The sequence below is a fragment of the Macaca thibetana genome, chromosome 20 (assembly GCF_024542745.1).
Source record: "Macaca thibetana thibetana isolate TM-01 chromosome 20, ASM2454274v1, whole genome shotgun sequence".
Lineage (NCBI taxonomy): Eukaryota > Metazoa > Chordata > Mammalia > Primates > Cercopithecidae > Macaca > Macaca thibetana.
The window spans coordinates 53793270-53820407 of NC_065597.1; the positions used below are offsets into that span (position 1 = coordinate 53793270).

Below are 27138 nucleotides of genomic sequence, written 5' to 3' on the forward strand. Positions count from 1 at the left end.
TGTGTTACAGCATGATGACCCTCGAGAACGTGCTGAGTGAAAGAAGCCAGACACAGAAGATGACACGTTATATACCATTTACATGAAATGTCAAGAAGAGGCAAATCAAGATAGAAAGTAGACGAGTGGTTGCCAGAACTAGGGAGTATAGGGAGTGACTGCTGATGGGCACTGGGTCTCTTTTACACAATGGTGATGGTTGCACAATGTTGTGAATATACTAAAAACTACAAAATTTTATATATATATATATACACACACACTACCAAATTTTTATATATATATATATACACACACACACACATACAAGGAGGAATTTGCTATTACATGAATTCTGTCTCAACAAACAAACAAACATACCTCCAAAGCATTGTACCCAACCTGCATGCATACTGTCTAGAAGCTAACTGGCCCACAACCTAAATGGCATTCAAGGTTGCTGAAAGTTTTGATATACTTGTAGCTGTTGTAGAAGGGTCAGGTGTGTTCAGTTCTAAAGGATTTTTTTTTTTAAACTCTCTCACATTGTTGTGTATTTTTCTTTTAGGGTTTGAAATTCCTGATACAGATGCTGAAAAGTTAATGTGTCCACAAGAAATTGTAGATTACATTGCAGATAAGAAGGATGTGTATGAATAAAGTATCAGGTAAATAATTAGACTTCTAAAATGATGTTCACCCGTAGATTTAATTGTCTGTGGTTCTTCAATAAAGGAAACTCAAGAAGAAATAGAAAATGGAAATGCTTGACCAAGATTTTTCACTGCTTATAAAATGCAAGCCCTTTCCTGTTGTCTGCCACTCAAAGGGGCCCAGCCGTGGTGGTGATCTTTGAGAGATTGAGAGCTGTCATTCCTGGATAGAACTCCCTTGACTGTCAGCTCTCCTCACAAAAGCAGAGTTTTGTACAAAGTACTGAGCAGGGTAACCTGGAAACAGACCTCTGTCTCCCTCAATTACTCACCCAAGGCAAGCCCAGCCTGCTGGGTAAGACACTGAGATGACCTGGCTTTTTTTTTTTTTTGGAGACGGAGTCTTGCTCTGTCACCCAGGCTGGAGTGCAGTGGTACGATCTTGGCTCACTGCAAGCTCTGCCTCCTGGTTTCACGCCATTCTCCTGCCTCAGCCTCCCAAGTAGCTGTGACTACAGGCGCCCGCCATCACGCCCAGCTAATTTTTTGTATTTTTAGTAGAGACAGGGTTTCACCATGTTAGCCAGGATGGTCTTGATCTCCTGACCTCATGATCTGCCCGCCTCAGCCTCCCAAAGTGCTGGGATTACAGGCATGAGCCACTGCGCCCGGCCCGACCTGGCTCTTAATTAGGCAAGAGAGGCCTCATGGGTAAGAAGATGGACTTTGGAGTCAAGACACACCCAAGTTTATTTTCAGCTCTGCCACACTCTGTAAGCCTGGTGGTCTCAGGCAGACTGCTTAGCTCTGTAAGCCTCAGTTTCCTTGTATGTAATATGGGGGTAATGATAGGACCTACCTGGGGCTTTTGTGAAAGCAAAATTGCAGAGAGTGTATATATCACTTAATACAATGATATAAAGAAGCCTCTCAGTAAATAGTAGCTCTTGTTACTTGGGCCCTAGAATAGTCAAATAAGACTTTTTGCATTAAAACATTGTATTAGTGTCTTTAGCTTTTAGTGACCCTGTCTTTTTGTTTGTTTGTTTGTTTTTTTAGATGGAATCTTGCTCTGTTGCCCAGGCTGGAGTGTAGTGGCATGATCTCGGCTTACTGTAACCTCCGCCTCCTGGGTTCAAGCGATTCTCCTGCCTCAGCCTCCTGGGTAACTGGGATTACAGGCGTGTACCTCCACGCCCAGCTAATTTTTATATTTTTAGTAGAGATGGGGTTTTACCATGTTGGCCAGGCTGGTCTTGAACTCCTGACCTCAGGTCATCTGCCCACCTTGGTCTCCCCAAGGGCTGGGATTACGAGAGCCACTGCACTCAGCCAGATGCTGCATTTTTAGCACCTGAAAGATGTCACTTACCATTAGTAAGAACACATCAAAAATAACATTGAACTTATTTTATCTTTTCCAGACCCTTTGGCTTTGGGGAGAGAGGACTCAGATGATAGTGGCGAATGTCTGGCAGTGAGGACACATTTTCGCATTATTGCTGACTCTGACAGAGTGATTCTGATGGACGTGTATTTAAATTGTATAAGTGTTTTACTCTTTGAAAATAAATCCATAAAACCAACATTTTCCCCAGTCTTCAGTTTTTCAATGATGTCTATAAAGTGCTTCTTTATATTTTCATATTGACATTGCTTAATATTTTTAAAGGTCTGATTTGTCATTGGTATCAAGCATGTCAAAAACAATGGCTTCTCCAACTGTGTACTTGAAGTAAGGCTCTCTCCCCACCTTCATATCAGGAGTGAATATATTCATGGAAATGGACTTTCTGCTTCAAAAAAAAATTTGTTTTGGTTTCCATTAGCTTATTATCAGCTGACATCAGCAGGTGGGACTAGTTGTTCATCCCTGTCCTAAAGATCCCTTTCTAAATTAATACAGTTTAACAGTTTTGGAGAATGGGAGGCTCTCTTTCCTCCTGGAAGGTCACTTTGACATTGCCACACATCATTATCAGTTCTGCCCCTTTTACTCTTTAGCACTGTGTTGGTTCCTTGGGGTTGATGTAGATAATATGTACACATTGCCTAGCTCTTGATAAGGTTTAGTTTGAGAGTTACATCAAAATAATTGCTCTCCTTTTACTTGACATTTCTAGTACGGGGAGGGAAGAGGAACCAAAGGCCTACAGTAAGTAGTGTCTTCGAGGCAGAGGGACTAAGGTGAGGGGCCCTCAGCCAGCCGAGAATCTCATGGCTGAGAGATGAGGTGGTCGAAGGATGGGAGTCAGCTCTGGGATTGGGTCCACACTCATCTGCTTCCCTTCTTGCAGGTACCAATACGCTGGTTCCTTCTGGGTTGCTCTAGAGTTATTTCAGGCATGTTAGGCAGGCATATTCCTCTTTTTTTTTTTAAACTTTTATTTAGGTTCAAGGGTATATGTGCACGTTTGTTATATAGGTAAATTATGTGTCATGGGGTCTGGTGTACAGATTATTTCACCCAGGTAATAAGCATAACACCCCATGGGTTTTTTTTATTTGAGACGGAGTTTCACTCTTGTCGCCCAGGCTGGGGTGCAGTGGCCCGATCTTGGCTCACTGCAACCTCCGCCTCCCAGGTTCAAGTGATTCTCCCGCCTCAGCCTCCCAAGTAGCTGAGATTACACCCGCTACCATGCACCTGCCACCACACCTGGCTAATTTTTTATATTTTTAGTTGAGACAGGGTTTCACCATGTTGGCCAGGCTGGTCATGAACTCCTGACCTCAGGTGATCCACCCACCTCAGCCTCCCAAAGTGCTGGGATTACAGGTGTGAGCCACTGTGCCCAGCCCCCGATGGGTCTTTTTTGGATCCTCACCCTCCACCCTCCAGTAGGCCCCGGTGCCTGTTGTTCCCTTCCGTCCATGTTTACTCAATGTTTAGCTCAGACTTACAAGTGAGAACGTGGTATTTGGTTTTCTGATCCTGTGTTAGTTCACTTAGGATACTGGTTCCAGCTGCATCCATGTTGCTGTAAGGGACATGATCTCATTATTTTTTATGGCTGCATAGTATTCCATGGTGTGTGTGTGTCTGCATGTATGTGTATACACATTTTCTTTTTTTTTTTTTTTTTTTTTTTTTTTTTGAGACAGAGTCTTGCTCTGTCGCCCAGGCTGGAGTGCAGTGGCCGGATCTCAGCTCACTGCAAGCTCCGCCTCCCGGGTTTACGCCATTCTCCTGCCTCAGCCTCCCGAGTAGCTGGGACTACAGGCGCCCGCCACCTCGCCCGGCTAGTTTTTTTGTATTTTTTAGTAGAGACGGGGTTTTACTGTGTTAGCCAGGATGGTCTCAATCTCCTGACCTTGTGATCCGCCTGTTTCGGCCTCCCAAAGTGCTAGGATTACAGGCTTGAGCCACCGCGCCCGGCCCACATTTTCTTTTTTTTTCAGACAGTCTCGCTCTGTCGCCCAGGCTGGCATGCAATGGCGCAATCTTGGCTAACTGCAATCTCCGCTTCCCCAGTTCAAGTGATTCTCCTGCCTCAACCTCCTGAGTAGCTGGGATTACAGGCGTCCGCCACTATGCCCAGATACTTATTTTGTATTTTTATTAGAGATAGGGTTTCAACATGTTGGCCAGATTGGTTTCGAACTCCTGACCTCAAGTGATCTGCCTGCCTTGGCCTCCCAGAGTGCTAGGATTACAGGCGAGAGCCACTGCACCCAGCCTACACATTTTCTTTACCCAGTCTGCAATTGATGGGCATTTAGGTTGAGGTCATGTCTTCGATATTGTGAATAGTGTTGTAGTGAGTGAACACAGGCATGCATGTGTCTTTATGGTAGAATGGTTTCTATTCCTTTATGTATATCCAGTAATGGGATTGCTGGGTCGAATGCAAACCTCATTTTCGTTTCTTTGAGACATTGACTGTCACTCAGTCTGAGCGCAGTGACATGATAGTGGCTCACTGCAGCCTCAACGTCCCAGGCTTAGGCCATCCTCCTCCCTCAGCCTCCCAAGTAGGCACACCACTACTAATTTTTTAAGTTATTTATAGAGATGGGGTCTCACTGTGTTACCCAGGCTGGTCTTGAACTTCTGGGCTCAAAAGATCCTCCTGCCTCCACTTCCCAAAGTACTGGGATTACAGGCGTGAGGCACTGAGCCTGGCCCCTTTTTAGCAATAGAAAGCATATCCTTTTCAGTCATGAAAATCATACATTGTTACACTAGACCTTTTTTATTTTTTTTCAATACTCAGCAACATATCTTGGAAAACTGCCAAATTGGAGGATAAGGTGCTTCTTCATTGTTTTTTTACAACTGCATTTATTTAACAATAGCTTGAGCACTTACTAAGCACTGGTGATCAAATCGGGAGTAAACAGGCTGTGTGTTATTCCTTTGATTGGAACGTCCGGTATAGTCCCCAAGTTGTTCTGGCTATTTTAAATCCCATGGCAGCTGTACATTTTGCCAAAAAAAGCGTCTGTGATTGTGTCTGCGTAAGATCACAAAGTCTGACTGTACTGCCACTTGAGTGCCTGCTTTGCTACTATCTTCAGCAGACGCCTGCAGTGAAACAGCCCATTCACGTCATCCAGTAGCTGGTGTAAGCCCCGAAGAAGCCAGAATGAGGGAAGACATTTACTGGATCTCACACACACAGATCATTCATCCCCAGGGCCATTTAGGGTCTGGTTGTTCAAGCAATAGCAAAGGCCTTTCTGTTCTTTCTGCTCTAAGAGCTTATCAGAATGTTCTGCTGAGAGACTTCTGTGCCGCTATAGATAGGCAGCAAACTGGCCAAATGTAGCATTCCAAAGTGTGTGAATTCAAGAACAGGGTAAATGGAATTGTATGCATATGGTATTTAATAGCTGCTGAAGACACCTCTGAGGATCTGTGCCTGTTGTACACCGTTCCCACTAGGAAAGGGTGGCTTGTGAAGCCTGTCATGACCTGGTCCCAGCCCTGTCTCCAGCCAGCCCCACCCCATCTCCAGTGGAGCTGCTTCCGTCTTCTCACTGTGTCCTCCACACAGCAAGTTCCCTCACTCGCTCCACACACAAGGAAGTACCCACTGTGTGTTAAGCACTCCTGGAGCCTGAGTACAGTTTCACACCATATAGTTTGTCTCCCATCTCCAGGAACTCACCACCTTGTAAGGGAGATAGGTACAACCTAGGTGGAGGTTATCACACTCAGCATCACCAATGACGCAACAAGCCAACTTCCTATGCTGCTCCTGACGTGAGGCACCGAGGTCACGTCACCTCTGAGGCACTCCTGCGAAAATCATGTCACTTGAATCTGACTATGAGGAAACAAATCTGGAAGGTGGGACAGTTTATAAGGCCTGGACTTTAAAAAGTATCATGAGGGGCCTGGCATGGTGGCTCATGCCTGTTCTGTTAATCCCAGCACTTTGAGGCCAGGAGTTTGAGACCAGCCTGGGCAGTATCGTGAGACCCTGTCTCTTCAAAAAAATTAAAAATTAGCTGAGTGTGGTGCCACATGCCTGTAGTAGCGGTTAGTCCCAGATTTGGAGGTTGGGATAAAGAGAGATGGATTGGCAAGAGATTCTGGGAAAAAAATGGCAGAACCTGGGAGGCTGGGTGGGAGGATCACTTGAGTCAAGGAATTAGAGGCTACAGTGAGCTATGATTGCACCATGGCACTCCAGCCTGGGCAACAGAGGGAGACCCTCTCTCTAAAAAAGAATTGAAAAACAAATAGATGGGGTGCAGTGGCTCACACCTGAAATCCCAGCACTTTGGGAGGCTGAGGTGGGTGGATCACCTGAAGTCAGGAGTCCGAGACCAGCCTGGCCAACATGGCGAAACCTCTTCTCTACTAAAAATACAAAAATTAGCCAGGCATGGTGGCAGGTGCCTGTAATACCAACTACTTGGGAGGCAGAGGCAGGAGAATCGCTTGAACCCGGGAGGCAGAGGTTGCAGTGAGCCGAGATCACGCCACTGCACTCCAGCCTGGGCGACAGAGACTCCATCTCAAAATAAATAAAATAAAACAAATAAATGGCAGAATCTGATCAGTTGTGTCTAAGCTATCTCCCAACCTACCAGTACTGGGTGAGTTGTGGTCTAAAGCAGGGACCAGAGGATTGGATTTGATGCATTGAATTTGAGGTGTCTGTGGGATACCCGAGCAGGCAACGGATAATGAGCAAGAGCTCAAGAAAAATGTCAGGTTTGGAGTCTGAGCGCTGCTGAGGTGCTTCCCCAGTGCCGGCTCCCTCCTGCTAAGTTCCCACGGAGGAGTCCACTCACCCCACTCTAGGAAGTGGCTTAAGTGGGAATGATTGGTCCTCTGCCCCGGGATGCACACTTAAGTACTTGAGCGTAATGTGAATTCTACTTCTTCAGGGATGATTTGGTGCTGGGGTTGAGAAGCTAGGAGAACTGAGTGAAAGACTTACCTATCACCTGAAATTCTTTATCAAGTGCATGTGTTACTGTTTTAATGTTTTAAGTGGTAGCCAGCTAATAAATAAAACCAATTAAACAAATTTAACTGACAAATTAACTTTATTAATATGCAAGGCTAATTAATAAAGCCAATAAACAAATGCCAAGGTTCAAAATTTAAAAAAGCAAGTCATGCACCCAGGTTAGTGCCCTTAGGACACACAGCAAAACCGAGGAAAGAAAAAATCTGAAAGCAAAATAAAGCAGCTGGGTTCTTTCCTAACTTCTCAAGTACGAGGTAAGTATCTAAGAGCACAGACTTGAGCATCAGGCAAAGCTGGGTTCTGAATTGTAGCTTCACTTGGTAACAGGCATGTGGCGTTGGCTAAGCCATCTAACTTCTCTGAACCTAAGATTTCCTCTAGTGGCCGAAGCAGGGGTCACAGGAGGGATATGGTGCGGTGTTGACTACATAATGCACATAACATTCTTCACACTAAGACATAAGGAGCTGATGTCACAGGACCTGAATGCAGAGTGTTTAGAGCAAGTACGTGGTGGAAGAGCACCCAAAGGTGCTCCAGGGCTGGAGGCCTCGAGAAGCAGCATTTGCCTGGCACATAGCAAGAGGTCAAAACATCCTGCTAGGTGGTCTCTTTTTTTTTTTTTTTTTTTTTGAGATGGAGTTTCACTCTTGCTGCCCAGGCTGGAGTGCAATGGCGCGATCTCAGCTCACTGCAACCTCCACCTCCCGGGTTCAAGCAATTCTCCTGCCTCAGCCTCCTGAGTAGCTGGAATTACAGGCACGGGTCACCACGCCCGCCTAATTTTGTATTTTTAGTAGACATGGAATTTCTCCATGTTGGTCAAGCTGGTCTCGAACTCCCGACTTCAGGTATCTGCCCGCCTCAGCCTCCCAAGTGTTGGCATTACAGGCATGATCCACCACACCAGCCTAGAAGTACCAGACAGCAGATTCTCTAGGTGGGCATCAGCCAACGGACAGCACGTGACACAATCCCACTGCTCCCCCTCCCCCATGTAGCAGTCAGATCCCTAAGCATCCAGCATTGTTGTTTCAAGATTATGAGGTACTGGGAAAAAGTGAAGAGCTGACCCCCTCCCCCTGACAGGAAGAAGTAAGACCAGCAGGGACAAACTCCATCATTCTTCATATACCAAGGATTCTGTTTTAGTCTCCACCTTTTTTTTGAGACAGAATCTCGTCTGCCACCCAGGCTGGAGTGCAGTGGCACAACCTCGGCTCACTGCAGCCTCTGCCTCCGGGGTTCAAGCGATTCTTGCGTCTCAGCCTCCCAAGTAGCTGGGGCAGGCACCTGACACCACATCTGGCTAATTTTTGTATTTTCTAGCAGAGGCGGGGTTTCACCATGTTGGCCAGTCTGGTCTCAAACTCCTGACCTCAGGTGATCCATCTGCCTCGGCCTCCCAGAGTGCTAGGATTACAGGTGTGGGTCACTGTGTCCGGCCGGTATCTGTATTTTTTGTAGAGATGGGGCTCTTGCTATGTTGCCCAGGCTGGTCTCAAACTCCTGGGCTCAAGGGATCCTCCCACCGTGGTGTCCAAAGTGCTGGGATTACAGGTGTAAGCCACTGAGCCTGGCCCATATTTTGGTAACAGATTTTCTTCCTCCCGACTCCTGGGTCTTTATAGCTTGGGGCTAAACCTGTAGCTCCAATCTCAGTGTTTTCTAAAACATGTCCTCGAAAGCTAAATGGCCAGGTGGGGTTGCCCATGGCACTAGCTGGGAGGTATGAGTACAGGGAGGCAGCTTCTCTTCCAACATGTGGAGGCCAGGGCCGACCAGGGAGCAGACCATGCTACTGTAACAGGAGTGTGGCTCACTGGCACGCCAGTCACTTTCACCATTTTGCAGAGTAAACGTCAACTGTTTCAGCAGAGAATACACTTGAATATACTTAAAGCCAAATAAGACCACAACTGGCAAAGAAATGGCTCTGGGCCCAATTCCAAATGTTGGTTAATCCCCAGTATGAATTAGGCGCATGAAGAATTGGAAGGAAAAAGAGACGCAATTAATTATCAAACTTTAATCAATAGACTAATCTTACAGGATAAACAATAAGACAGCTAGTCAAGGTTACACTTTTAAAAAAAAAATCCAGCAGCGCAAATCTAATAGACTAAATACGTTCATCTCCTCCCAAACAGGCATTTGATTTAAAAACAGAAACGAGAACAGAGCGTACACCACAAGGAAACATGGTACTTACAAATATTGTCAAATAATTCTGCAGAACTCTTTAAGGGAAAAAAAAAAAAAAAGGTTCTTAGAAATTGAGAAAGCAGTAGAACCACCCAGCCTGGCAGGTCAATCTACCAGATGTTCTGCACGTGAGAGGGCTCCCAACCACCTGTAACTTCAGAAAGGCTGCCAGGCACTATGATGAAGGAAACAGGTGCCGATCCTAACTGGAGATGCCTTTATCACAAAGCCTTAAGACAAAGGGACCATCCTTTTCCAAGACAACAGGCGTGAACAGAGGCAAGGAGCAAGAGGCGAGGGTTCCCTCAGCAGATGGGTGGAAAGCAAGCCTGCCCTTGCACGGCCCTTGGCACACTCAATCTACTCCCTTTCCCTTCTCTGCCCCTGGCAAAGAAAGGTTGGGCAAGTGCAAGAGCCCAGAACGGCTCCTCCAGGCACATGGTTAAAGTAAGAGTAAGAGGAAAACGAGCCCCTTCTGGGTGAAATATGGCAACTTTTCTGAAACATGGCAATGAGGCAGAGTTAATCTCTTTGGCCCTCATTAGGTAAAGCAGCAACTAAGGAGCCTACTCAGGGCCTCACGTGGGCCCCTTCTATGCCCACAAGAAAGTGCATCCTTAGCTCAGTTCAACATTTAACAAGAGCTAACGCTACTTGCAAAAGGCCCATCATGGATTCAAACACTTAATACCAAAGAGGTCCAGCAACTCGCGAGTCTGTCTGCGTTCTGTGATCTGAAGCAGAGCTGAGGGGGCCTGGCTCACAGGGTCATGTTCTTCTGCCAAGGCGCCTCAGGGAGCAAAAGAAAAGCGTGATGATGTCTGTGAGCCAGAACCTGCAGGAGGACCACTGGTACAGATTCTAGAAGACAAAGAAGCCCTCAGGGGGCTCTGAGAGGTGTTCAGTGTGTAAGAGATGGCCACCCCCTCCATCTCTGGCTTCCAGTCAATGCTGTTATGGTCACTCTCCGGAAACCAGCTCTTCCTTTATCCACCTGCACGCCCCCTGCCACAGTGAGGGAAAGATCTGCTCCCTCTGACAGTGAGGAAACTGTATAGAAATTATCCTGAGGAAAAAAAAACCACTGTGACGCTACCTAAGAGAAAGAGTATTTCAATTTGCTTACACAGATTTAGTCAGTACACTCCAGACTGTAAGAAATGTATGAAGAGACTGCTCACGGAACTCAATGACTGAACAGTGAATACTACTGTGACCCAGACACGATCGAAAACACTTCTCCCAGTGGCTTCTGGTGTTATGTCTGCTCTCCCGAGAGCTTCCAGCAAGGTCTTCCATGCAGACAGGGTGAGGAGCCACACAGCTCAAGATTGCTGAAGCTGATTTAGTAAGCTCTGTAAAGCAATACTGAAACAGCTCCATACGAAAAGGTGTCATTTACATTATTATTTATATATAGTATCTCGAAGTAAGGAAAAAAGCACCATTTTACTGAAAATAAAAACACTCACGCAGGCTTTGGTCCTCCTGAAACGACACCAGCCTGAGTGAGAAGCAGTTGGCCCTTGGGCAGCAGGGAGATGATGGAAACGCTTGCTGTCACTGGCAAGAGGGGAGGCCAAGTGGCCTGGCGAGCCACAAGAATGGGGCAATAAGGGGAGCAAGTGAAGAGGCCTCCAAGAGCAGCCAGGCCAGCCTGGGGACGGAGCCGCCTGCTCTGAGAAATCGAAAGTAGGTGTGCGGCACTGTCAGGACAAGTCTCTAGGACTGGGGCATTGGCAAACAAAAGGGGCAGTGTCTGACCCGAGATGACGGTCTACTTAATGCATCTCATTTTCCCCGAAACCTGTCACCTGCAGACAGAGGCTTGGACAAGTAGCTTAGATGCACTCTTTTCCTCAGGAACTGCAGGCCGACAAGGACAGAAAAGCTGCAATGACTGCTCCTTTCTCAAGGGATGAAAAACAGGCTGTTTCTTGGATGCTGCACTTCACAAATGTACTAATTGCCCCCAAAAAAGCAAAGAGTAGATTTTCCTGCCTAGATGCATCACTTGGCATTGAACACACCATGGAAAGCAAGAGTCTATGTGGGCTGGATTCCTGAACTACAGCTTAGAAGGGAAGGGCGTACAATATCATCATTAACTGGCTCACAAGAAATAGTCATCTTGGGCGAACACATGCTAATACATTTCACAGAACGAGGGATGACAGCCTAGAATCCAAAATGTGACGTTTGGAACATTTCTCGCCAAACCTTACTATGAGAGCCTGCAACCAGTGAGAGGAGAACTGCAAAGACAGCAGCAGAGAAACAGCAAACAGCACAAAGGAGATCATTTACCAAGAGACTTTCCCTCCTTTCAGAGGCAACCAAGCCAGACGGAGATGACAGAAGTTCACGTGTACAAAGAACAGAAGGGCAGAAGGGCTAAAACCAGAAGAGGGTGAGCTAATCATGAAAGCAATTTATCCCATTTTTGTTGTTCAATAGCATTGGCCAACCTGCTAGGGTCAGATGTCTTCTTGAGAAAGGCAGCATCTCTGAACCTGGGATAAAGGACACTTGAACTGAATGCATGAGCAGAAGGACCCAATGGAGAAGCATAATTGAAATCATCCTTGGACTGCTTAAGAATTTCTTGAAAACTTCCAAAGAAAGAAGTTTATATCTGGATCTGCAGCGATACGGCTGTATAGTCTATCTTCTACCTGGCTCCTCCTGGAAGAGGCCTTTGTCTGCTTGGGAGCTGGGGTTTTTGAGTGGCACAGCCCAGGCACAACCATGCCAGGCTGGGCCTCTAGGCCAAGCTCAGAGAGGGGTGCAGACAATCATCCAATCGGCAATGGAACTCCTCGGAGATGGGGCCCAAAGGGCAAGACGTTTAAACAGGAGCCACTGGGAGATACTCTGCTGCTCAACGAACACCACATCAAGTGTGAGAGCTCCCTGCCCAAGACCGAGCAGCTCTTCCTCTCCCACCGTGCGTTCACAGGCAGCAGCAGCACGGCGGGAGGGAGCCCAGGAAAGGAAGCGTTGATGAGGTACCAAAAGAGGAACTGACATCTTTGGGTTCTTAAAACAAAAACTCAAATCGAGGAAGCGAGAGAATGAAAAAGGGAAAGAATTAAATCTGAATCAATGGACAGAAATATATGGCTTACTAACCCCCCTCCATTTTGCATACAATTTTATACAAAAAAGGAAAAAAAAAACACCCCAACTCATTGCAATGCAGTCCAAATGTTTGCAACCAAAGATGTATGAAAATATTTCAATTGAAACCGCCTTTTTTTTTAAAAAAAAAAAAAAAAACAAAGCTTTTGATCATTCCCTTGTCAACATAATTGGCAGATCTACTCTCAAACACACTTAAGAGTATTCCACACAACATGTTCGGAATTCAGATTTATTGATTTCCATCGTATTGAGTTTAAAAATGGTATGAAGCTGACTACAAGAAAGGGAACTGGTCATTTTAAGTTAAAATTAAGCTAATGGTGAAAGTACATCACCTCTGGCTTCAGTCACCACATCACCTCAGACTGAATATAGATTTTTTGTGAACAAAGTTCCAGAACTCTGAAATCCAGGGATGCTGCAGGCCTCTCCCGGCAATGTCCTTCACTTTGGGTCAGTCTCCTGGGCCAGAGGTGAAAGTGCTTTCAAAAATACTGCCATTTCCCCAGCACAGTGTCTTTGATTGCATCCACATATTGAGTTGGAACCCAGTACACCCAGTAGTAAGAGGCTTCCGTGGGTCCCAACTGAAATGCCTGGAAGGGAAAAAGGAAAACCAAGCGGTACTTCAGAGGTCGGGAGACCAATCAGGCAGGACAAACATGGGGGAGGGTTGGGATATGAGTTAATTAAAAAGGGAAGAAAAACCAAACAGAACTTTGCACGTGGGGAGCGTTCTCCCAACCAAAAACAAAAACAGGCAGGGTAAGGGTTAAGCTGAGCCAACCCTAAAGCAGTGGTTCTCAAACCTAAGTGGTCATCAGAGCCATCTAGAGGGCTTGTTGGAACACAGATCAGCAGGCTCCACCGCTGTGAAGTTTCTAATTTGGGGAGGTCTGGGGTGGGGCCTGAGAAACTAGCAAGCTCCCAGGTGATGCAACACTACTGATCCAGGGACCACAGTTTGAGAAACACTGCCCTAGAAAACCTGTCACACATGCTCAAGAAAACAGGTATGAATGTTCATTGCAGCACTGTCTGAAACCACAAACACCTGGCAACAACCTACATATCCATCAGTAAGGGAATGTAGAATTCAAAGTGACAAGGCTTAATCACACCAATACTGGAGTTCTTTTTAAAGAGGTATCAACTGGGTCCATATGGATTATGTTAATACTGACAGATTCTTATGTTGAACCAAAGAAAAGCAAGTTGTACCACAATACATGATACCATTTATGAAAACTGGAAGCACAAAACAATACTCCATCTTGTTCGTGGATACACATGTAAATAAAAGAATGGATAGATGGGAAGGACGCACGTGACACATGACGATGGTAATGGGGGGAGGGGAAGACAGTGGGGCCATCATTGCTGTGAATAAACTTTATTTCTTTTATTTAAAAAAAAATTAAAGCAAATTACAAAATATTTATAATTGCCACTTCTCAGTGTCGGATATATGGGCTTGTGACAGTTATTCTCTTTCTTTTCTGTATTTTATTTGTATTTTTTCTGAGCTGGAGTCTCGCTCTGTTGCCCAGGCTGGAGTGCAGCGGTGCAATCTCAGCTCACTGCAACCTCCGCCTCCCACGTTCAAGCGATTCTCCTCCCTTAGCCTCCCAAGTAGCTGGGATTACAGGCGCCCGCCACCACGCCCGGCTAATTTTTCTATTTTCAGTAGAGACAGGGTTTCACCATGTTGGCCAGGCTGGTCTTGAACTCCTGACCTCAAGTGATTCACCTGCCTCGGCCTCCCAAAGTGCTGGGATTACAGGTGTGAGCCACTGCGCCCAGCCTCTTTTCTGTATTTTAAAAACATTTCTCTAAAAATGAAAAAGCACAGCCACAGTTTTCCAACTGTGAATGATGACATGTTAATTTAGTTAAGGAAATGGCATCTGCACAAAGAGATAACTAAGTACTTTCATTAGGACAAAGGTAAAGATGTTTGGAAAAGAGAAGGGGGCTATCAGAGCTATCCTCTGCCGGAAATAACTCGAGAGAAATGAACTTTTCAATGAAATACTAAGTCATTACCCATCCACACCAATTCCTCCAAAGAAGTCCAAAACAGTCCACTCAACTTCCTTGTACTTCCTACCACCAGGCCGCTTGAAAACTCAGGCTACAAACCCTATAGGGTGCGACTGGTAACACAAATTATTCAAAAAGGAGTGACGGGGCCCAGTTAAAAATATTCAACTCCAACTTTTTTTCTTTCTTTCTTTTTTTCTTTCTTTCTTTGCGCCTGGCCCAACTGTTAAAACAGAAAAAAATCACCAACCAGGGCAAACCAATCTGTTTGCAATCTTTATAATAAAGACTACAGACAGAGGGCTGGGCACAGTGGTTTACGCCTGTAACCCCAGCACTTTGGGAGGCTGAGGCGGGCAGATCACGAGATCAAGAGATTGAGACCATCTTGGCCAACATGGTGAAACCCCGTCTCTACTAAAAAGACAAAAATTAGCTGGGTGTGATGGCGGGGGCCTATAGTCCCAGCTACTCGGGAGGCTGAGGCAGGAGAATCGCTTGAACCTGGGAGGCAGAGGATGCAGTGAGCCGAGATAGTGCTACTGCACTCCAGCCTGGTGACAGAGCAAGGTTCTGTCTCCAAAAAAAAAAAAAAGACCACAGAAAGAGTAGGGTGGAAGGGCTGCCGGGGGCCTGAGAGAAGCCCCAGTGACATCATCATCACTTCCTGAAGACAAAACCCCAGGAGCCCCACAGCCTAGGGACTGCACTCCCAGCTACGGCCTTGCTACAGCAGCACTGGGCAGGATGCCGACAGGGCTGCCTCCCTTGTCCACCATACTTTAAGCCCCTTTGTTTTTTTTCTATAGCAAGAGGATCTTCCAACATCTCTCTCTGCCTGGGACTTAGTACCCCAATCCACAGGCCAAACCACTAGTTCCTTCTTCCCGGGATGGGGCGGATGTGGCTTCATCACTATGGACACTGAAAGGCCTGCCTCCTTAGATGAACAATGGCAGGAGGCCCCACCCTCACACTACAGCTGCTCAGGCCAGGACCCTGATGGGCAACGGCAGAATCAACTTCGTTGTCAATGTGGCCCCTCCAAAGAGCGCTGGGAAAATTTTGGAAACTTTGCCCAAGCTGCTCATTTTACGGGAGGAATGAATTTTTTGCTTTGTTCTGCAGACTTGCGGACCATGTCCAAACATTCTGTCTTCCTGCAGGAAGCCTGCTCTCTGCAGAGTGGCCTCTATGCAGAATAGATGCTCCACAAAGCCCGTCCTCCGAACAAGGCCCTCAGCCACTGGGCCTGGCAAGAGCGGCATCATTATTACAGAAAAGAGGCTGCCTGGTGCCCTCACCAACACCAAAGCTGGGGCAAGTCTTGTTTTATACGCAAGACAAAACTTATAATGAAAATCCACCAGCCATTCCTCCTCTTTATATTTGTTTTCCTGATCTAGAAACAACACATGACAAGAGGGAGGCAAAAGAGACTTTTCTAAAAGAGGTAAGAGAAAATATATCCCCTTTAAACCGATGGAAGGTGTGTGTTGGGGGGTACAAAATAAACAGAACTAGGAATAGAGACCATGGATTAAGTTCGAAGTAGATGAAAAAAACATGAGGGTCTTAAAAAAGTGCATCTTCTGGAGACTGAGTTTGCTTCCATTAAACATGCTCAGTTAAAACTGTTTCCTGCCAGGTGAAGCAGGAGTCTAGTGAGGGGCTGGACTCAGCCAGCGCTACTTACCATCATGTGGTAGTCTTCATGTCCTTCGATAGGTTCACTGACCACATTTTTTATGGAGCCCATGGGCAATTTCTCAGTCCGCTCTAAGTTGAGAGGGATTACAGTGATTATTCAAAGGCCCTCCTGTTCTAACTCCTCTGACTCAGCAGTCCCTCATCAGGTCTGGTGGCTGTGGGATCTACGGTAAACTTAAGAGACTGGCACCATGCACTCAGGGGACAACATGACAGGGTCTTCTGACCAGTGCACATAAGGCCTTGTGTGGGAGCTGGGAACTCCGCAGGAGCAAGTGGGAAACTGGGTTTGGCAATGGTATAGTAAAGGTCTCTGAGGGCAAAGATCTATCTTCCCTGGGATTACTTTTTAAAGTCTGATGGTTAATAAATATCCAAGAAAGGCTAGGCACAGTGGCTCACACCTGTAATCCTAACATTTTGGGAGTTAGGATTTGGCCGAGGCAGGTGGATCACCTGAGATCAGGAGTTCGAGACCAGCCTGGCCAAAATGGTGAAACCCCGTCTCTACTAAAAATACAAAAAATTAGCCAGGCTTGGTGGTGGGCGCCTATAATCCCAGCTACTCGGGAGGCAGAGGCAGGAGAATCGCTTGAACCTGGGGGGCGGAGGTTGCAGTGAGCCGAGATGGTGCCACTTCACCCTGGGCCAAAAAGCGAAACTCCGTCTCAACAAAAAAACAATAAAAAATAAATAAATAAATAAATACCCAAGAAATTCCTTTGTAACCTTATGCAAGCCCGGCATTGGCTAAAGTATTGGGCAGTGGGGAGAGTCAAAAGGCCTACAAACAGAGGAAACACATTCTCCTGTGGCTCTCACAAGGGCAGGGGACTGCCTGGGTTTTAGGGCTAGATTCCATACCACGACCCTGCTTCCTTCTCCCGCCTCCCTCCTCAAGTCCTCCCCACTCCATATTCACACACTTTTATGAAGTTCTCTTAAAACATTTATAACCTGTTATGATTAACACTTGAGATACCACTGGTCACATGGGGTCAGAAGACATTGAGGCGAGTTTAAGAGGATGGCAGGTAAGAGAGGGGGGCAGCAACGGATGCCTGGAGTGAGATGACACTGCTGGGAGTGAGCCAAGTGAAGCGGAACTGGGTGAGGTCAGGGGGAGGCGTGGTGCACCTGCACAACAGGACACAGCCACCCCAGAGCAGCAGACACCTCAGGGACCGGGGCGCGGGGGGAGGCGGGCGGGGGAGGCTCAGCAAACAGCTAAACCAAGTGGAAAAAAACTTGCAGCCTTTGCAGAAAGAAAAATCTGGAAAGGTAGAGTCTAAAAATAGGTAAGTTGGCCAAACAGACTAGGAATTTAGAGACCACGGTTCTGGTCTAGTTGGGGACTTAAGACATTTTACTTCAGTTCTGTGGGCCTCAGTCTCTGAAAACTGGGGGCTGGGGAGAAGGAACCTGAAGATGTTCATTTAGGTTTGGACTTCTAGCGGCTCTACAACAGTGGGCCCTAAAGCAGGACCTGGGCAGCAGTTGTCTTTAAGATGGAAACTTTTAAAACACCTTTCATCCTGAAATGTCTGGAGATATCACAAAAATATACAACAGATTTCTGGCTTCTCTTGAAAACTCTGAAAATTGGGCAATTCTGGACATATACTCCTGATCACTACATCAGACCTTCAGCCAGATTCAACTTTCCTACAAGCAGGGCACATGCTCTTCCCCAGCGGCTTCCGGTTTCCTGCCTGGAGCTTGTTCTCATTCTTTTGAGGCTGTTAGCACTGCCTCCTCCTACACAAGCTAGCAGAGTTTAGTCAAGAGTAGCAGCCCTTAAGGGTCACTTACTCAGCAAAACGCCCCATGGAGAGGCCAACTCGCTGCTGGGATGGTCATTCCATAGCCGCTTCTTCTTGCCAGCAGAAAGACGAAGCCAGTGGCTAGTAGCCAACTCCCAGAACAAGCTGTCCTCTTATGAGTGCTTATGACACTAAGGTGACAAGACTCCTGGGCAAGTGGGAAGAGTGCCTGCCCCTTGGGCTCCAGAGGTACAGTGCTATGGGTGGGAATGAAAATCTTAGCCTTGTTCAACTCTAGAAAACATGAGTAGTTCATGTCCTTGACAGGGCTGGTGAGTAAGGAGGTTTTCTTTTTTTTTTTTTGAGACGGAGTCTCGCTGTGTCGCCCAGGCTGGAGTGCAGTGGCCGGATCTCAGCTCACTGCAAGCTCCGCCTCCCGGGTTTTTACGCCATTCTCCTGCCTCAGCCTCCCGAGTAGCCGGGACTACAGGCGCCCGCCACCTCGCCCGGCTAGTTTTTCGTATTTTTTAGTAGAGACGGGGTTTCACCGTGTTAGCCAGGATGGCCTCGAACTCCTGACCTCGTGATCCGCCCGTCTCGGCCTCCCAAAGTGCTGGGATTACAGGCTTGAGCCACCGCGCCCGGCCGAGTAAGGAGGTTTTCAAGGGCTCAGAAGCCCCAACATATTGAGCTTCTTCTAGAGTTCTGCCTTTAGGCCAAAGCAGGAAGGCAGCTGCTCCTACTAGCAAAAAGAAAACTCCAATACAGGGTCAGGAAGTTCTTGTTCTATCAGCTCCTACAGTTATGATGTGTTCCCTATACAAACTTCCTGACACAGAAATATTCCCCGAGGAACCAACAAGCACTTACAGACTTAGTTCCCATCCAGACTTCTCTGCCCGCACCTATCCTCATGGCAGGGTCTTTCCAGATCAGCCTTAGCAACTGCCTTCAGTGAGGCTGCCCACAAGCAAAAGTAGAGGTCCGGCAAGAGACAGGAAGTCTATGCACTTCAGCAAGTGAATGCGATGGGACAGAACTAAGCAAAATCACCTGCAAAGTCGACAGAGGCTGGGCAGCTAACTACTGACAAGGGGAAGATGGACAGGCTCTGCAGAAGAGAATGATGTAGCAGAGGGTTCAAAGGCCCTTACAAAAACTGGGGGGAACCCTCAGATATTCTGCAAAACTTGCTTTGACCATGCAGTTAGAGTTGAATGTGAAATGAAGAAAACAGCGAGTTATCATAAAATTGACAGAAAACTCAAGCATTTTTGGCATTTCAATTTTTGTTCATTTTAACAATCAGTATAGGGTTGAACACTGATTTTTGTGTTTTAGATGATTAAAAACTCTCTCTCCCCACCACCCCTGCCCCGATTATTCTCCATAAAACTTGGTTCCATGTTAAGTGGAGTCTCACTAAATGGTCTGTCCCTGAAACCAGTGAACGTCAGATGATGGGACCCCCTATACTTCTCTTTAGCATTTACCTCGAACACTGAATACCTACAGTGCTGGCCAGAAACAGGTGATTTAGGCATGTTCGGTTCCCTCCAGGAATCTAACAGGGGGACAGACAAGTCAGAGAGTAATGAGTGCTCTGGGGATATAAACGAAGCGCTCTATGAACAGAAGCGGCAGCAAGTCATTTGGAGGGTAGGGGGTGAATCAAGGAAGGCTTCATTCGGAGAGAACATTTAAGTAGGGCCTTGGAAGATTTTATTAATAACAAGGAATGGGAAGAAGGCATTCCAGGTAAGGGCACAGCATGAGCAAAGACAAGGAGCTGTGCAAAGCACACTGGGAGTTTCACAGAAAGATGCGGCTGAAATACACAGGGGACCACAGGGCAAACGGGCCTGAAGCTGGAACCAAAATTTAAGGCCCAGTGCTGAGAACACTGAACGCTATGGTTACGCATTTGAATGTGTCCTTAGAGCCAAAGGTCCTTGAGCACAGGTACCCAGGATAAAAAGCAGTAGGTAAGATAGACAGGACAGAAGAAAACACAGATGCGGCAGTGAAACAGGGTAACTTGCTTTGAACAGACCAAATCTGAAGATGCTTGGGAACTTTAACTGGCACAACAGTGTGGCAAAGAAAGGGACAGACAGTTCTGCAGTGTAACTGACAAGACTTTGTAAACATCTGGGGGAAGGAAGAGGGAGGACAGTCAGAGACACTTCCCAGCAAACAGCAAGGCTGATCCAGACACCGTGCATAGGCGAGGGTGGGGCAGGCAGAGGGCAACCAGGCGGGGAGGGACAGGCAGATTCCTAGGCAGCAGTTAGGAAAACTTCACCTACTATAGGGTCAAACTCTGACCTACAGGGGCCAGGCAGGTGACAAATGAACAAAGCTGGCTACTTCTAAGATAAATGGGACCGTGAGGACTGTAGCATGGCCCACTGGAAACCACTACTTGGCTCTCGTGGATCGATGCCATGTGAGAATGCAGGCCCCAAAGGACCAGATCATTTGATTTTTCAAGAGAAGCCAAAAAATAAAAAAAAAAAAATTCAGATTAAGTGAAATCTCTCAATTTTTACAGATTGCGTGTCATCCCACAAAACCTTTTTCTGTGGACCAGATTTGGCCTTTGAGCCATGTGTTTGGGGCCTCTGAATCTGTGTGCAACTGAAGAGCCAATGTTTGGTGGATCAGCCCTGAGATCAGAATGAAAACAATGAGGGAAAAGGGTCCAAACAAAAGGCGAGCGTCTAAAAGCAAATTTAAAAGCCAGAAGCACGCAAAGCACAGTGGAGAGAGAGAGGCTTCAGAAGGAGGGGCGGAATCGTACTCTACAACGTGAGTGCTGCTGGGTGTCAGAGGCAGGCAGTGGGCCAGCAAGGAGGCAAGGAAGAACATACCTTTAGTGCCAATCCACAGCTGGTCTTGTTCTAGTTTAAAGGTGAGTCTCACTTTTCCTCCGGACTTATTGTACATGCCGGACAGCGGTACCGTTGGCAGGCGTTCCTGGAGGCACAAGAGCATGGTAAGAGATGGAGGGACGGTCTGAAAAAAAGAGAAGGGGGCCAAGCGCAGTGGCTCACACCTGTAATCCCAGCACATTGGGAGGCCAAGGCAGGTGGACCACCTGAGGTCAGGAGTTCAATACTAGCCTGGGCAACATGGTAAAACCCCGTCTCTACTAAAAATACAAAAATTAGCCACGTGTAGTGGTGCACCCCAGCCTGGGCGACAGAGCAAGACTCTGTCTCAAAAAAAAAAAAAAAAGGGAAAAAAGAGAAGGGATAGGATTGGAGGAACCTCAAGTCAGACGGTGGGGCTGGCTCATTTTCAGAATGCTCACAAAGAGATTCGCCTTACCTGGGCACCCTTAACAGATGGCATCACATCTTCGGGTTTTCCTTTATCCAACACTTTCCTGTGTTGCTATAAGTCAGAAGAGAGAATGAAATGAAACAGCTGACTACATTTAGTCATGTTACTATTCCTTTGAAAGACAGGATGAAGCAAGCCTTAGTGTTTTGGCTCAAAAGCTTTTAATGACGACAGACTATGGATCCTTTGAAACTATAGCAGTGTTGTTCAGCAGAACTTTCTGGGAGGACGAAGATGTTCGTACCTGTGCTAGCCACTACCTACTGCTGTGACTATTACGCACTTGAAATGCGGCTACTGTGACTGAGGAACTGAATTCTTAATTTCATTTTAACCAGCCACATGTAGCTAGTTACCATATTAGCTGTCAAAGTTCTAGAGCAAACGGGATTTCCAGATTGCCCTTCTCCCCTCAAAAAAACCCACCACTTAAATGATTAAACTGTCAAGCTAAAGAGGGCAACAAAGGGTGTTGCTCTCCTAGCAGACAAAAAAATGGCACCCACCTTTTTCAACTTAAACTCCCAGAGAACTCTGTAAGATGTTGGTAATCTGTCCAACTGCCTAGAAAGAGCAGTTCTTCAACAAATGGAGACCCAGCCCATCGCCGAAGTTTTCCCCACTGCCCTACCCTTAACTCCAGCTAAACAGGAACCTGGAAGAGCCACCTTTTGGAAAGAAATGATTACTCTATAATCTGACATTAAGAAGCCTCTAAACTCCACCCCTACCAGCCTGCCCCAAGAACCCTGAGGCAGCTCTTTAAGGATTCTAAGTTCAGGCCTCTTAAACAGCTCTTCTGCCTGGCCCACCTGAGTCTTATTTCTTCTCCATCTGTGGCCTTATAGGCACAGCCACTGCTTGGAAAAGCTGGAACTACAGGACAATGAATGGATAGAAGATAACAATTTAATCAAATGTAAGTACCAGGCAGCCACAAGCCAGCCCAAATCCTCACTGGCATGGTGGAATCCCTCTGGGAGGAATAAACACAGCACTGCCAGACTGTTAGCAAAAATTCACTCCAGACATCAGCCCCAGACCCCTTAATAAGCTGATAAAAAGGCAAGGGACTATATCCCGCTCATTAGGTCATGTGATGCATCATAATTGGCATCAATGAAACACAGCAGCATGGGCTGAAAGTGCAATTCCAGTCACACCTTTCAAATACCTTTTGAACAAGACTTCCTGTACTGTGGAGAACAGTTCTAGGCCTGTTAACCTACCATTAGTAACTAAAAACCTGTATTTAAGAGGCATGTTATGCTCCAAGGGTGTGACCAGTGGGACCACTCCTATCTGACGCTCACATTTCACTATTTCATACATGTGGCAGAGGAAAACAGGAATATGAGAAGAAACTCAATCGGTTTCGAGACAGTGCGACCCCATATGTGGGGGTGAAGTCTCCAAATCAACACCTTTTAGATAATTAGACAATATAGGTTTACAACCCCTTATCCGAAACCCTAGCGTTTTGAACTTTAAGGGTTTTCAAAGTCTTATAGAGATAATATTGCTTTAAAATACACAACAATCTTCTCTGTGGAGTCTGGGGCAGCACCTTGTCACCAAAGAGGAAAATTCACACTAATTCTGGTCCTGTTAAATTTATAAAAACACTTTTCATTTTTAGACTTCTTTGGGGTTTTGGAAGCACACATGAGTGATTACGGATATGTAACACAAACTGTCCTTCTCTTACTGTTGGTCATACATCTTAGTGTCTATGGTCACTAAATAATATTGATTCAAGTCGATCTACTCTACTGCGGACACAGTTGAGAATACCTGTTTTCCTTGGAACACTAGGAAGAATGATCAGGAGGCTACCCAGCAATCAGTAGAATTTGCTAGGTAAAAAGATACCAAGTGATGATTCTTACAACCTGTTCCTTCTACAGTAAAATCATCTCACTTGTCCTCATTCATAAAAGAATGTTAATGGCTATGATGAGCACGAGACAAGGCAGGATCTCTTGCAAGCCAAAAGAACAAAGAATGTAAAAAAATCAATCTCCTTTTTCACACATCAGGACAAAAAATAAACAAATAAATCCATCAGTGTAGTCTTCCTACTCAGCTTCATTCAGCTTCCTGAAACGGTCAGTTTTAGAGGAACCTCCGAGAGTTGCTGATTTCCATGCCTAACCAGGCTTGTTGACTTGGGAAAAGCCACAAACCAAAAAGCCAAATGTAAGCACTTGTGCAAAATGAGGGCTTACTTCTAGTTACTGGTATTTTTCTCTGGCACTAAATAGGAGAGAGAAACCCATGTCTGATTCCTTTCAACACATGGTCTGAAGCCTCCCTTTACCAAGGTCTTATCCTAAAGTAGGTAGACTTGAGACACACTGACCCGCCAGATGAGACAAAGTTGCAAATCTCAGGTAGTTGTCACCTCCACTCTGCGGCACCCAACTGCTGCCATAAATTTCCATCATGGGCCCTGTCCAAAAAGGAGCTTATTCTAGGGAGAATATAACCAGCCAAGGCTCGAGAGGACAAAGCCTCAAATTTCTCAGGACCAAGAAGCACAAGATGGACTCACTTTCTGCCTGCAGAGAGGCTCCTTCTTGTTCTCTTCGGCCTTTGCATCCTGCTGCGCAGCATCTTTGGGTGTGTTTACTGCTAAAACATCATTGATGGTGGAGCCAACCACCATGATCTTGGCCCCACTGGTCACTTTTATTTCTCTCAATGTTTTATCCTCGGGGACGAGTCCCTTATACATGACTTTCTGCATGGCAGGCGGGAGACCTTGGGAAAAGGTAGAAGGTGGACAGTGAAAGGAAGGAAGGAAAGAAAAATGTATGGATACTACACAACTCTTTGGTTAACAGACCAAAAAGTGTATACTGACTCCACCACCTATTAGCTTTCTTGGGAGATTTGCAACCTCTGAACCTCAGTTTCTAGAACTGTGGAAGACTTATGAGAGTAGGTCCTTCTATATAGAATTGTTTCAAGGATTAAGAGATGAGACCAATGTGGGGCATTTAGTACGGTGCCTAGCATTCAATAACTGTTCAATAAATATTAGCTCTCATTCTTTCCAAGTTGTTCCTCAGCCATCTAAATCATTCAAATATTAAGTGAGAATCCACAAGCATCAGAGTTACAGAAGCCGACAGGGACAAAACTCCTGTTCTTAATGGAGTTTACAAGGCTACATGTAGAAAGCTTTCAAAAAAAAAAAAAAAAAAAAGTTCAAGGCCAGGAGTGGTGGCTCATGCCTGTAATCCCAGCACTTTGGGAGGCCGAGGCGGGCAGCTAAAATAAACAAACTAGCCCCGCGGGGTGGGGTGGCGGGCGCCTGTAATCCCAGCCACTCGGGAGGCCGAGGCAGGAGAATCGCTTGAACCTGGGAGGCGGAGGTTGCAGGGAGCCGAGATCGCGCCAGTGCACTCCACCTTGGGCAACAGAGCGAGACTCCGTCTCAAAAAAAAAAAAAAAAAAAAAAGAAAAGAAAAAGAAAAGAAATTTCAGATGGTAAAGCACTATGAACAAGGTAAAATCAAGAAACAGAATCAACTGTGAAGAACCAGCATCAAAGTCAACAGCAGTGTTTCCTCAACTTCACTTAGAAGAATTACCTAAGATACTTGCTAAAAATAAATTCCTGGCTACATACCAGACCCACTGAATCAGAACCTCCTGGGAAAGGGCCCGGAAGCTGTAAAACAAGTGCCTTAGGTGATTTTTTAATTAGAGATGTTAGGCCAACATTAATGAGAAACTGGGGTCTAAACGTCAGACTTCGGCTTGAATCCCAGTTCTGCAACTTACTAGCTCTATAAACTTGAGTCTCTTTCCCCAGCTGAGTAATGGGCATCCAAATACTCTTCAGAAGACTGCTGTGAGGATGGGGGTGCCTGATGCAAGGAAAGCCACCAGGTGCCTAGCACGGTGCAAGGGCCATCAGGAGGCGGGGTGGGGAAGAATGGCTGTCAGCGCCGCAGGAATTACCTGTAATCGAGTGGATCTTCTGTTTCAGCTCGGAGCCTGTGCTGTCCAGGGGGAACTTCACGTCATGCTTGGTCTTGTTCCAGATGATCTTCAAGTCCACCAGCTCCCTGCCCGCGCCGCCGCCCGCGTCTTCGCCGTTGCTGACCGAGGCCTGGGCTGCGGGGTCCCCAGGGGGCTGGGCCGGGGCCGGCTGCAGGCTACCTCGTGCGGCGCCGGAGTCCTCGGCCGCCGCCCCCGCCGCGGCTTCAGCCTCCACGCAGTTGAGGGGCCGCGCGGGCGCCTCAGTCGCCACGGTCTCGGCCTCCGTGTCCATGCCAGGTTCCTCCATGCCTGCAAGGGGGTTAGGGGGTGGGCGCTTGCCGCGGGCTGGGCTTGGGAACGGATGCTGTCCGGGCGCCGCCGGACCTCCGTTCCCGAGCCGCGCTTCTGCCCCCCGGGCCGGGCCGCATCCACCAGAGGAGCGCCCGCAACCTCAGCCCGGGCCCGGCGCCCGCCACCCCCACCGCACTCACCATCCGGGGCCCCGGCCGCCGCCATGATGATTGTGTACAACACCCACCGCTCCCGCAGAGGCCGCTGGGAAGAGGCGAGCTGGCTGAGATTGGCCCCCGCAGCAGCCCCTAATCTCTCACAGCCCAGCCGGAAACAGGTGGAGGTTTCTATGGAGACCCGCCTCCTCCGCTTCCCCGGTCCGGCCCCTGCCACGCTTTAGCTTTCCCAAGCCGAAGGGGGCGGGTCCGGGAAATAGCCCTTTCTCTGGGCTCTGCCCCCTGGTGGCGAGTGCGGCCGCAGCCGTCCAGGGGGGCGTGGACTTTCGCGCTAGGAGGCCTGTGACTTTAAGGGGCAGGGCTGCGCTTGCTGTGGCGGAGGCCGATTGGCTGGAAGCAGTCCCCGGATGTGACGCAGGAGAAGCCCACGTGTGCGATTCCATCGCACATGGCGGCGCTCCTGAGGAGATTGCTGCAGCGCGGGAGGCCCTTAGCGGCCTCTGGCCGCCGCGTAGGACTGCGCGGGGCCAGACTGGGCACTGGTCCCGGGGTTGCGGTGCGAGTGCGGTTCGCTCCCAGCCCCACAGGTAACCTTGGCGGACGTGACACTACAGGCCGAGGCGCCCCCTGTCTCGTCTCCGCCCCCCGAATGTTCCCGAATGAATCCTTTCCGGTGGTGTCAAGTGGGCGGGCGGAGGAGGGTTAAGGCAGCGCTAGCCCATTCTACAGAGGCGGAAACTGAGGTGCAGGAACAGAAATATTTCAAATTGCCAGGAATTTCTTTGTGTTTTTTGTGCCGTCCCATCTCTTTCGATCTTTCATGCATTCCGTACATGTGTATTGATGACAAACTGTGTGCCAGGTGTTGTAGACACTGGGATACAGTGATGATTGAGAAAGGTAGGGGCCCCGCTCTCTAGAAGTCTGCACTCCAGTGGCTGCCGCAGACACCTATAAGAATAAATGTAATTTTAGAGTCACATGTGCCATGCGGGAAGTGAAACAGGACAGGAGACTGGGAGTTGAAAGAAGGGCGCTCCAGAAGGCTTTACTGAGCGGGTAACATTTGAGCTGAGATCCAAATGACAAGAAAGAGCACGCTACGTGAAGCCTATAGAAGGAACCTTCTGGAGGCCGAGTGGGGTGGCTCAAGCCTGTAATCCCAGCACTTTGGGAGGCCGAGGCGGGTGGGTCACTTGAGATCAAGTGGGTCACTTGAGACCAGTCAGACCAACATGGTGAAACCCCGTCTCTACTGAAAGTACAAAAGTATCCGGGCATGGTGGCACAAGCCTGTAATCCCAGCTACTTGGGAGGCTGAGGCAGGAGAATCACTTGAACCCGGGAGGTGGAGGTTGCAGTGAGCCAAGATCTCGCCATTGCACTCCAGCCTGGGCAACAA

At 47.4% G+C, this 27138-nt stretch overlaps 4 protein-coding genes across 16 annotated transcripts in view; 2 read left to right on the plus strand and 2 right to left on the minus strand.

Annotated features, from left to right (window-relative positions):
* Positions 1 to 2218, plus strand: part of NDUFAB1 (NADH:ubiquinone oxidoreductase subunit AB1) — a 1133838-nt gene extending 1131620 nt beyond the window's left edge. For all 11 annotated transcript variants that reach the window (XM_050773854.1, XM_050773855.1, XM_050773858.1 and 8 more), the window contains exons 5-6: positions 548 to 647; positions 2057 to 2218. In XM_050773854.1, the coding sequence (XP_050629811.1) occupies positions 548 to 639 (92 nt within the window). In that variant the 3' untranslated portion in view covers positions 640 to 647; positions 2057 to 2218. The remainder of the gene's footprint in view (positions 1 to 547; positions 648 to 2056) is intronic.
* CHP2 (calcineurin like EF-hand protein 2) overlaps positions 1 to 27138 on the minus strand; it is a 256785-nt gene that overhangs the window by 172771 nt on the left and 56876 nt on the right. The gene's annotated exons all lie outside the window — the stretch shown is intronic.
* Positions 1 to 27138, plus strand: part of EARS2 (glutamyl-tRNA synthetase 2, mitochondrial) — a 174499-nt gene that overhangs the window by 113072 nt on the left and 34289 nt on the right. The window contains exon 2 of the mRNA XM_050773837.1: positions 26151 to 26323. Coding sequence (XP_050629794.1) covers positions 26185 to 26323 — 139 coding nt within the window. The 5' untranslated portion in view covers positions 26151 to 26184. The remainder of the gene's footprint in view (positions 1 to 26150; positions 26324 to 27138) is intronic.
* On the minus strand, positions 9078 to 26161 carry UBFD1 (ubiquitin family domain containing 1). Of its 3 annotated transcripts, XR_007722041.1 has the most exons (8): positions 25761 to 26161; positions 25249 to 25578; positions 23831 to 24039; positions 21262 to 21327; positions 20802 to 20907; positions 19422 to 19492; positions 16152 to 16234; positions 12993 to 13008 (listed from the first exon to the last, which is right to left on the minus strand). XR_007722041.1 is itself a non-coding variant. In XM_050773843.1 (7 exons), the coding sequence occupies exons 1-7, from the start codon at positions 25783 to 25785 to the stop codon at positions 12898 to 12900; spliced, it is 930 nt and encodes a 309-aa protein (XP_050629800.1). In that variant the 5' UTR covers positions 25786 to 26161; the 3' UTR covers positions 9078 to 12897. The 3 variants fall into 3 exon arrangements, 2 of the variants coding, with proteins under 2 accessions (XP_050629800.1, XP_050629801.1); XM_050773843.1 differs by lacking the exon at positions 19422 to 19492 and having other exon boundaries at positions 9078 to 13008; XM_050773844.1 differs by lacking the exon at positions 12993 to 13008 and having other exon boundaries at positions 16179 to 16234; positions 19442 to 19492.

Excerpts from the sequence above, each read along its gene's own strand:
- UBFD1 (XM_050773843.1), bottom strand. The coding sequence starts at position 25,785 with ATGGCGGCGGCCGGGGCCCCGGATG. Across the intron at positions 25,579-25,760 it reads GGCGGCCGGGGCCCCGGATG|GCATGGAGGAACCTGGCATG; the intron begins GTGAGTGCGGTG and ends ACCCCCTTGCAG. Across the intron at positions 13,009-16,151 it reads ATGAAGACTACCACATGATG|GCATTTCAGTTGGGACCCAC; the intron begins GTAAGTAGCGCT and ends TTTCCCTTCCAG.